Source organism: Cryptotermes secundus, unplaced genomic scaffold, assembly GCF_002891405.2.
Source record: "Cryptotermes secundus unplaced genomic scaffold, Csec_1.0 scaffold26, whole genome shotgun sequence".
Lineage (NCBI taxonomy): Eukaryota > Metazoa > Arthropoda > Insecta > Blattodea > Kalotermitidae > Cryptotermes > Cryptotermes secundus.
This window is the reverse complement of record NW_019743656.1, coordinates 4,630,228-4,640,769: the sequence shown is the minus strand read 5'-3', so window position 1 is coordinate 4,640,769 and position 10,542 is coordinate 4,630,228. Positions and strand designations below refer to the sequence as shown.

The following is a 10,542-nucleotide window of genomic DNA, read 5'->3' as shown; positions in this document are numbered from 1 at the left end:
CTTGCAGTGTCACTTGACTTCTGGCCCAATACTCCAATGCGACGTCTCAACTACGTGTATTTCTGGCAGCGAATATTCCAAGACTGTCTTCTTGCTGTCTTCTTCTATATTGTATGGCGTCTAGGTTCCAACTTGGCAAATGCCTTCAACCCTTTTTATAACCTAGGCCGCTGCTATGCAGTGAACCCTCGTTATAACCGTGGAGACTCATCTCCGGGGAGATTCGCCTTTCCATGGAAGTAACTCTACTGGATTCCAAACATGTGACAATACTATCTTCTGAGATCTGACACCGCGTAATCTAGTAAACATTTACAGAGGTTTCCAAGGAAAGAACTGTATCCATCGTCAGGGTGGAGGAGTAAACCAAGCAAACCAACAAGAAACGAACGGCAAACAGAACCTACAACCTACCCACAGGGGATAAATATGCTGGATTTCAAGTCCTCAATGCGGTGAATATAAAGGACACAATATTCTGCTGGGATGTGACACCGTATTATCTGGCGCAAGTTAGCCGACATTTCGGAAAAACACATTTCCATTATTTTTAGAGTTGAGAAGTAAGCCTCCTAAACCGCATTAAAATTTATACCAGACTACAGGGCGTCACACCCAGACGCTTGGACACTGCACAAAGAGAAGTTTGGCATGTTGATGTTGGTGTTAGAATGGCAGCCGCAAAATGTTTCCCGTCGTTCCTTGTCTAATTGTTCCTTGTTCCATTTCAGGTAGTTTCAAAATGGCATTGAGTACAAGTGTGAAAGTACATCCTGTAGTCTTGTTTCAAATAGTCGATGCTTATGAAAGAAGAAATGCAGACGCTCATCGAGTTATCGGAACATTGTTAGGTAATTTATATTAAAATGCGAGCATGAATCTTTATAAATATTATTGTAAACTTCAGTCCATATGTCGAGGGAATATTTCAGCGAAGCGAGGTTATAGGATTATTATGCACGTGGCAAACGGTCACGTATAATAAATACATATGCTTTTGTGATTGTAGGTACAGTTGATAAAGGTTTTGTCGAAGTTACGAACTGCTTTTGTGTACCACATAAGGAATATGAAGATCAGGTGGGTACCGGTTGTCGTGTTTACGTAGTCATAGACACGATTTGGTTTGTTCTATGACAGTAAGAGCCGCATACTAACTATTCCACAGTGTGTATACAACTGTGTTGTCTGATATTAGGTGGAAGCTGAGCTGAATTATGCAATGGATTTATATGATCTCAATCGGAGGGTAAATACCCAGGAAGCAATTGTTGGATGGTGGGCGACGGGTAACGAAGTTACAAGTCATTCGTCCGTTATTCATGAGTATTATGCTCGTGAGTGTAACAATCCTATCCATCTGACACTGGATACAACCCTTCAGGGCAATCACATGGGTATAAGAGCTTATGTAAAGTAAGTAGAATGATTTGGTCTTCTGCTTGAAACAGGATACACCACTTGCATTCAGAGAACAGTAGTACTGTAACTGTAGATTCAGGTTGAAATTAATAGTTAATACTCTGTGATGTTAAGAAAAGAGAGGTAAGTTACTAAACATGGCTTTTTAGGAGAAGAGGGAATGACTTTAAATGTTTGTGCAGTTATGTATTTAACTCTGTATTTCACAGTGTCACTGAATAAAAAGTATTATGCTTAGAGTCTTATCCTCATAGTGATTTGATCCTCTTAATAAGGATAATATGATCCTATTATCTCATTTTGACCAGTTTTTGACTTAACTCTCTTTTCTTTAATTTTGGAGAAGTGAAGTAGAAACTAAGTGGGGATGCGATATAAAAAGTATTGTGAAACTGCAGAATAGATTGCATCTGTAAGTGATTATACTGTGTGACTGCAATTGAGAACTGAATAACAACATTGTTCTTATGAAACTGGGGACTGGACAACATTCCATAATGAAAGAACTGACACCTTAGGAACAAAAAGCCAAGAGTGAAGAAATGTTATGTGCAGAGCATTATGCAGATGGAGAACAAATGGCTACCTGGGGTAGATCCCACAGTCTCCTTTCTTTTCTTTTTTTAATTTTTGAGTGAACATAATTTGTGATGTGCTTTATATTGCAGTCATAACCATGAATGGATGGTAGCCTAAACACGTTATGCAGCAATGTAATCAAACAGTTTTATAAATGATGTCACTTGTGAAAATTCTTGTCACAGCATCCAGATTCAAAGATACAGGCAGAGACCAGGATAAGATAAATATTTTGAAAACAGTTTAGGGTACTCATGAATTTTTAAGCCTTTAAGTTGTCATTTCCTATGGATAGTGGCATATCCAGCCATTGAAGTAACTGATTGTGGTTGTTAATTTGGAGCTACTTACTTACCGATCTGCTTGTTTGTTGCTTAATCGAGTTGAGGGTGGGAGTATGTCATAAGGTCATTGTTATATATTTCAGTGTTCCAATTGGTGTTCCTGGAGGCAAGTCTGGATGCATGTTCACACCAGTCAGTGTGGAAGTTACATGCTATGAACCAGAGGTTGTGGGAGGTATGTTGATATACAGTTAAATAGATTTGAATCTTGCATGGTGACTTTGCAGTGAAGTTTTCTGAGATTATCTTTGTGAAATCCAGTTTTTGGAAGACCATCTCTTTCTCCACCTCTATCATTAGGGACTGAGGTGGTGAGTGATGTGTTTTGATTTATGTGTTCTGTTAAGTTGGAAGTGTGTGTTGCAGTACAACTCTGTCAGAAGACCATGACACTCGGCAAGAAGACAGTTGAGCCCATGCTCGATCTTGCCCAGGTAGCTGAAGCGTCCCAGAAGCTGACAGGTCTGCTTGATAGTGTTTTGGCATATGTGGAGGATGTATTAGCAGGCCGTACCCAGCCCGATAATGCTGTGGGTCGAGCTCTTCTTGATATGGTCAACAGTGTTCCCAAGATGACACCAGAGGAGTTTGAAAATATGTTCAACTCTAATATTAAGGTGGTTTATATGACAGCTTATAGTACATGAATATGCAGTGATCTTTAGGAAGGGTATACTGGCATGGCATAATCCAAATTTATTAACACATATTGAGGTAGTTGGTATCTTCTAACATTCTCTGGGCTTTTCACTTCATTGTAATACAGTCTGCAATATTTATTATTGAACTTCTGTCATCTGGGAGTAAGGGATTTTAAATTCCCCTGTATTTTGAAGCTTGAATTTGGATATAAGAGTGTTGGTGCTGAGAAAATGAAATACTTGTCCAGATGGATTGTACACAGTAGTACAGGGCAGCCCAGTATTTACAGTAGCATGACATTGAGTCTGTCAGATTCTGTTAATATTTTTAGTGTTCATTTTGCAGTATGTCAGTGTATTTTATAGAGTAATGTATCATGTGAAATATACTCTTGTATGTAGAAGAACATGTATGTACTCTTAACTGTAATAGTTCTCGGAACAGTGATGTAACTTTATCACTTAAAATTTCCTTTGATCTTCAAGGTAGTAAGGAAATTTCCTCTTTCATGATGTCAGATTTTGTTCAGCCACTAACTTCTGCCAAAAAATCAATGAACTACAAACTTTGAAATTTGCAGTAGTGTTGAAAGAAGTTTCTTGTCTTTCCATAGGCTTGTGCTGAAGCACTGGAAACAGGAATTTGCCTTCCCCTCTTGAACATGTTAATTATGGGAGAAAGAGGTTCTAGTTGTCACAGAGTGACAGCATGCTAGAAAATTGCAGTTTCAGAAGTTTGTCTTGCAGGAAGCTGGAATTAATTATATATTTATTCTCTGTTTTCGCAGGATCTGTTGATGGTGATAACGCTGTCCCAACTAGTGAAGACGCAACTCCAGTTGAATGAGAAGCTGACACTTTTGACCACACTGTAATCAGTTTATGAATTTGTAAATCATACAGACCACTATATGAGAATTCAATAAATTTATATATCTCCATGTCTCATTGATTTGGCACATCATTCTCCAATTTATGCTCTGGAAACTGGCACCCAATCCTCTGTAAAAAAATTAACATGTTTCATGAATGTTTCAGAAAAAAGTAATTAGGCAACCAAAGACCAAAATTTAAAATTGTGTTATCTAGGTAGCTGGGCCAGTGTGCTGACTGGCTATGAAATGGATGACCAGGATTTCGTTTCTATCAAGAATAGGTTTTTGTTTTCTTTGGTATTGCATTCATCTGGCTGAAGGTTCCACGTAGCCTCCAGCTTGTTGGGTACCACAGACGCGTTCCCTGCTGGTAAAGTGACTACATATGCTCATCCTTGATTTTGAACTGAGGTTGAGAATGCGTGGACCCCTACTGCCACTCCCTCCTATATCATATGGCATAGTGATAAGTTGTATGAGTGATGCAGATTAAAAGGTCTGAATTATTTAAGAAGATTGTTGTCCAATGTTAATTCTGTTCTTGTGTTACTGTATTGTGGGGTTGTGGGTTATGTTGCTGATGTGTACGATTTGACCATGAAGTTGGAAGCAGCATTTCCCAAAAGCACATGTTGTAACAACATGCGAATGGAATTAACACAAGTAATTAACTGCCATGAAAGCATGAAATCAGTAAGATTATTTGCTGTTCAGTTATACTTTTCAACAAATGTTGCCTATCCTTGAAACTGGGAAGGTTTGGAAATTGTCATAAATCATTTGGATGGCACATTGCTTTTATTTTGAATAAATGTTTTCCTTTTTCTTGTTGTACAAGGTTCAGTCATACTTTTCAACAAATGTTGCCTATTCTTGAACCTGGAAAGGTTTGGAAATTGTTGTAAAGCGTCTGCATAGCACGGTGCTTTCATTTTGAATAAATGTATTCCTTTTTTGTTGTTGTACAAGGCGTGAAATGTCAAAACCTTTTGATTATCTAGAAAACAGGCCATTCTATTTATAGAACTAAGAACATACAGTAGTTTACAACCAGATGCACATAATGAAGATGGACAGGTTCATGTCCCTGCATGTTTGCAACCAAATGGAGAGACTGCACACCCTCCACAGTGATGTGGGCAGTGGGTTGATGGGGACTGACTGCCACGAGTTTCTGTTTGAGCATAGATGTTAGATTAACCAAAATTATGTTCACCATCTTGCTGTTTGTGTAAGTCCACAATACAAAATTTCATCATTAGTTTTGTAGTTCTCAGTGATGAACACAGATTAGTAATTCTCCATTAGTAATTTCCCCATTACAGGTTCTTTATATGACATTCATACATAAGACTGATAATATAAAATAAGAAAATAAGTTTAATAGTAAAAGTGTAACGTGTGTGTTTAAAATAAATGTAATAAATGAAGGGAATCGTTTTTCATTTCATTTTGTAATGTGGCATGGGGTTAAACTCATGTCCATTTGTGGACTGTGTATTGATTTACGAGTATTTCTACTTTTCCTCCTGCAGCTCTTAATTGATTCGTATATTAGATAGGTCATTCAAACCCAAAGACTGTATTGTAGCTAAAAAAATTATGCAAGAGATTGGGTGAAAGATGGCAGCACATATGTCAGCCGGCTTTCGGGAAGCTTTCGTAATTTATAATTTACACAATAGATGTTGTTGCGATCACCTTCAGCTTCCGTCATACGAAAGATTGCATGATTAGTTACGGCGTGCAGTGGAATTGTGGGTACACGTGTGGGTTACTTCTGTGCGAATTTGAAACTAAACATTATGTGTGAAAATTAAATTATAATTGTGTCGTGGTTTAAGACGTGTTTTCTGTGTAATAAGCGTCAGTGTGTGCATATAACTTCTAGAATCTGCTACGCCGTTGGCGGATACTCAGGTATGAACATTAGCAATCTGTCTCACGCTACTATTAACTATGTCTCAGACACACGTAGATACTCATTTATATGCTTTGTTTCCGCGTTATTTCACATTAGTAAACATTTACGTTGAAGAATCACAGTATTACAAATTAAGAAGTGGAAGCTCACGATAAAAATGTCAGAAATCCTGGCCAATTTAAGTTTCAGTGCGGCGTAATTTGACGGCTTAGCTTGAAGATGCAACTGACGAGGTTTGCCAGTAATAGACCGATAAACTGGCTCAGAATGTTTCTTTCGGAAGCAGTTTTGTTTTGTGTTTAATAACCGTGTTCCGAGTTTTGAAACTGTACTGTTTCCATAGGCCCGTGATTAGATTTCTCGATGCCAGAAAAATAAAGATTAGACATCTATGCGTGTATTCTAGAAAACACATAGAATGTTTACTAAGTAAGAACAAGTTAACTACGTAGGAAGGTATTTGCAAAAAAGAAAGAATTTAATGGGGTAGATCATTGAGTTTTGTGCACGACTTCAAAATGCGGTATCCAGTTACCCTGGTTAAACTGTTGGAAGGTAACCATAAATAAATGTCGAATTTGGCATGAAGGTTGGGGGCTCAGAAAGGAAAAACTGGGCTGGGCATTTACGCAGGTTGTAAGTTAAAACGTATAAGTTGTTCCTGTGCTTAATTAAGGGGCAAGTCTTGAAGATATATATATGGAAGTGGAAGTATAGAACCATGGACTTTTAATCTTGGAACTAGATGGACTTGAGTGATCAGCTTTACGCTACGGCTGCTTTACATTCCGGGAAAGAACTGCACTACCTTTCGAAGATGAGGTTATGTCTGCTTGGACGCTGTGGAGGAGGGATAATTTTCCGTGGGTTATTTAACAACGCTTCCAGCTGGAGAAGACAAAACCTGTGCCTATGTCGAGAAAGGAACCCCAATTATCCGGTCGTCCGGACTATATCTTACTAACTAAACCGTGGGAGCTGTGGTGGAAGCAACCAAAATTTTATTTGTAAAACCCGAGAAAAAGATAGAAGCTGGGAAATCTAAACGTAACTAAAAAAACGTTAGAGTATATCATAAGGAAATGGGGCATGAGACTGTGACTTAGGATAGGGACCAGTGACGGGCTCTTGTGAACGCGGTAATGAACCTTCGGATTGAAAGAAGGCGAGTTGTATCATGGCTGAGCGACTATTAATTTTTGAAGAATGATTTTACCCAGAACAATGGGCAAAGTTTCTAAATTTTATTCGGGAGGTATCTAGTTCGAATTTTGATCGGGACACCTACTGTTCCTCAGTTCCACCAGAGACAGTATCTCGATTATACGACGACCGCATCCTTCCAGATTCTTTCACTTTTATTACACACTAATCGCTGTACCATTCGACTGTACTGACGGCGTTAGAACGCGCGTTACGTTTGTTTTGTGGTCTTTCCCCTCCCGCTTTCCACGTGAAGCATCGGGTCAAGTGCAGGCTTCGCGCTGTTTCCCTCAGAACTGCGGCCATATTCACGATTCGTAACGTTGGGAGAAGATTGAAGAAATTGGCGGTAATTTAATAGAGTATTACCGAGAAGGGACCGCATCTGTGGTCTAGTGGTCAGAGTTCCTGGCTACAGATCCAGATGTTCCGGTTTCGATCCCTGGCACTACCAGATTTTCTCTGAGAATTAGTGGGTCTGGAACGGGATCCACTCAGCCTCGTGAGGATAATTTAGGAGCTATTTCAAGGAAATACCCGCTCCAGTCTAGAAAACCGAGATTAACGGCCGTGGGGATTCGTTGCGCTGACCACGTGGCATCCTCTATCCGCTAAAGTTGGCACTAACTTCGCCGACAAACGGCGGTCGCTCGGTCGGTATAGTTCGCTTGCGGACTGCAGGCCACGGAGTTTTTATTACCAAGAAGAATCGTTTAGAGGTAACTCTCTAGGCTTCTATTCGGTCGGTGCTCGGTTCGAATCTTGGCCGTGACACCGGTTCTCTTGAAGTTTATCGTGGTTTTAATCAGTCATTCCGGACAAATACCGTGACCGCTTCCTTCTAAATCCTTTCAAATATACAGTGTGATTCAGAAAGATGGACACAATTTCAATTGGCTATATTTCCTGAATTATATGTTGCATTCGAATTCTGTAAAGTACATTTGAAAGAGGATGTTGTAAAGTTTCTAATACTACCGCTAGAGTACTCCAGCACCGCATAAGTTGTAAATGAGATGGCTACTATGCAACACAAGATTTTTTGCATTCGTGAGTTCAGTAAAAGTGAGTCTGCGACTGTGGTGCAGCGTGCATTTAACATCCAACCTCCAACGAGGAAGAACATTTATCTTTGGAATAAACAATTTGATGAAACTGGCTCTCTGTGTAAGGGTAAAAGCCCGGGCCGATCGCATGTATCGGAGGAGAACGTGGAGCGCATTCGAGTGAGCTTTGAGCGTAGCCCAATGAAGTCAACCCGTAGTGCTAGTAGAGAACTTGAGACTATCGCAAACAACTGTCTGGCGTGTATTGAGGCGCAGGTTAGTGTACAAACCATACCCCCTACAACTGGTACAGACTCTTCGCGCAAACGATAAGGTAAAGCGTGTAGAATTTTGTGACCGTATGCTCAAAAACATGAAAGATGAATTGTTTCTGCCTCGTGTAATTCTTAGCGATGAAGCTACGTTTCACCTAAGTGCGAAAGTCAACAGGCACAATGTTCGCATATGGGGGCTACAAAATCCCCGTGTAACACTCGAACATGTGAGGAACAGCCCGAAAGTTAACGTGTTCTGTGCAATATCGTGAGCAAAGGTTTATGGACCTTTCTTTTTTGACGAAAACACGGTTACTGGAGTAACGTATCTTAGAATGCTGCAAAACTGGCTTGTTCCTCAAATGAATGACGATTCAGGAGATCACATTTTCCAGCAGGACGGAGCTCCACCCCATTGGCACCTGAATGTTCGACGTTTCCTGAATGAATCTCTACCTCAAAGATGGATAGGTCGCATGGGGAACGAAGACCTGGCACTTCAGTTCTGGCCTCCGAGGTCTCCTGATCTCACACCCTGCGACTTTTTCCTGTGGGGATTCGTGAAAGATGCAGTTTACGTACCACCTCTTCCCACAAATTTGAATGACCTAAGAAACCGTATCACAGCTGCGGTGAACTCAGCGATGCAAGATATTTGTCATCAAGTGTGGATGAATTCAGCTACCGTCTAGATGTTATCCGTGCAGCGGGAGGGGGGCACATTGAACATCTATAAACTTCCATGTATGTATAATCAAATGTAATTTACATAATTCAAATGCAGCATATAATTCAGGAAATATAGCCAATTGAAATTGTGTCCATCTTTCTGAATCGCCCTCAATCTGAAACATTAAGCATATGAGAGTTGGTGAATATTTGACCGGGAATTACGAAGACACTTCAGGTTTCCAAGGTGTCTTTGATTTAGTGACCATCGAACTGCATTGCTAGATGTCTGATTGACTAACCAAGCAGCTAGACAACTAGCAAACCAACGAAGTAACAGATTGACACACTACCTAACTGGCCAGCTAGTCTACATATCAAATAAGCCAACGACTCAACTGTCTGACTAACTAGCAAGTCCTTGGAATAGCTCAGGCGGTTAGTCGCTGGCTTCCCACCGCAGCGGCCCGGGTTCGAGCCCAGGTCAGGTCATGTGGGATTTGTGGTGGACAAAGTGGCGCTGGGGCAGGTTTCCTCCGAGTACTCCGGTTTCTTCTTCCAATTCCCATTCCACCGACTGCTCCACATTTCATCATTATCCACCATCCGGGGCTGGTAGACTAGGCCAGTTAGTGGCCGACGTACCAAGTGGGCTCAGTCTCACCTCACCTAAAGAAACTAAGGGAAGACTAGAAACTAACCACCTAAGCAATAAACAAACTGACTGACCACCAACTAACCAAGGAAGTAACAAAATCAGCCAACTAACTAACGAACCGAGTGATATCATACAAAGTCTTCATTTACAGTTGGACCGTGACTCAGCAGGTGTAGCAAGTTCGTGCCTTACAGACAAAAGCGTGCGAGTGGTACATGTCAGTAGCCGAGACGTGTGTGACCTACAAATGTGTAGCGGTGGGCACCTGTCACGTGGCGTCTGGCTGGATTACGATTCGTAGTGATTATCCGTCTCTCTCTGCCGTATCTTGTTCGCCTTATCTGTGCTTTATCTCTATTTGCTTCGTCCCTGCAGGCAGTCCCCAGGGCCCTCTGTGTTTTTTTGCTGATTGAGTGGTCGGCGCTGAGAGGAATGGGTTAGAAATGCAGCTTGGCTCCGGGCTCCTCGCCTGTGCCGGGCTGTTGGCCTGTTGTGGCAGGGGGTGGAGGAGGGGGTGCAGTGGCGAACTGGACGCGTGCCAGGCTTAATCCTTTCAGACTGCGAATGTGCAATTATGCGCGTCAGGGTATTGACGAAGGATAAGTGAATGCGAAAGATGAGAAAGTGGAATATGAAACGAAGAGGCAGAAGAAGGAAAGGAAAAAAAAACAGGAGAGGAGATGGTGGAAGAAGAAGATTAGATGGAAGAAGAGGAGGTGGAAGAGAAGAGGAAGATAATATGCAGGAACAAGGGAAAGAGAACTGACGAAACAGGAAGAGAAAACGGATGAAGGAGGAGGCTGTAGTGGAGAAAAAGAATAAGGCATCTTCGTGAGGCCATGGGTCTGAAAGAGTTAAAAGGAATTACACGTGGTGTGCATAGAACCTGCGTAGCTCAGTCAGCAT

At 41.1% G+C, this 10,542-nt stretch overlaps 2 protein-coding genes across 2 annotated transcripts in view; both read left to right on the top strand.

The window, feature by feature from the left end:
• The first annotated feature begins 710 nt into the window (after positions 1–710).
• LOC111874221 (eukaryotic translation initiation factor 3 subunit F-1) lies at positions 711–3,934 on the top strand. The gene is made up of 6 exons (XM_023869545.2): positions 711–851; positions 1,010–1,080; positions 1,199–1,416; positions 2,429–2,520; positions 2,712–2,962; positions 3,775–3,934. Exons 1-6 carry the CDS (start codon positions 743–745, stop codon positions 3,859–3,861), a joined length of 828 nt encoding a protein of 275 aa, XP_023725313.1. The 5' UTR covers positions 711–742; the 3' UTR covers positions 3,862–3,934.
• A 1,682-nt stretch (positions 3,935–5,616) lies between these two features.
• Positions 5,617–10,542, top strand: part of LOC111874180 — an 801,454-nt gene continuing 796,528 nt past the window's right edge. The window contains exon 1 of the mRNA XM_033755358.1: positions 5,617–5,781. The gene's annotated coding sequence lies outside the window, so the exon portion shown is untranslated. The remainder of the gene's footprint in view (positions 5,782–10,542) is intronic.

What these genes read in the sequence shown, in the direction of transcription:
- LOC111874221 (XM_023869545.2), top strand. Translation starts at nt 743, where the DNA reads ATGGCATTGAGTACAAGTGTGAAAGTACATCCTGTAGTCTTGTTTCAA. An exon ending in AGTTATCGGAACATTGTTAG is followed by an intron (nt 852 to 1,009) that starts GTAATTTATATT and finishes TTGTGATTGTAG; the next exon opens with GTACAGTTGATAAAGGTTTT. An exon ending in ATAAGGAATATGAAGATCAG is followed by an intron (nt 1,081 to 1,198) that starts GTGGGTACCGGT and finishes GTCTGATATTAG; the next exon opens with GTGGAAGCTGAGCTGAATTA.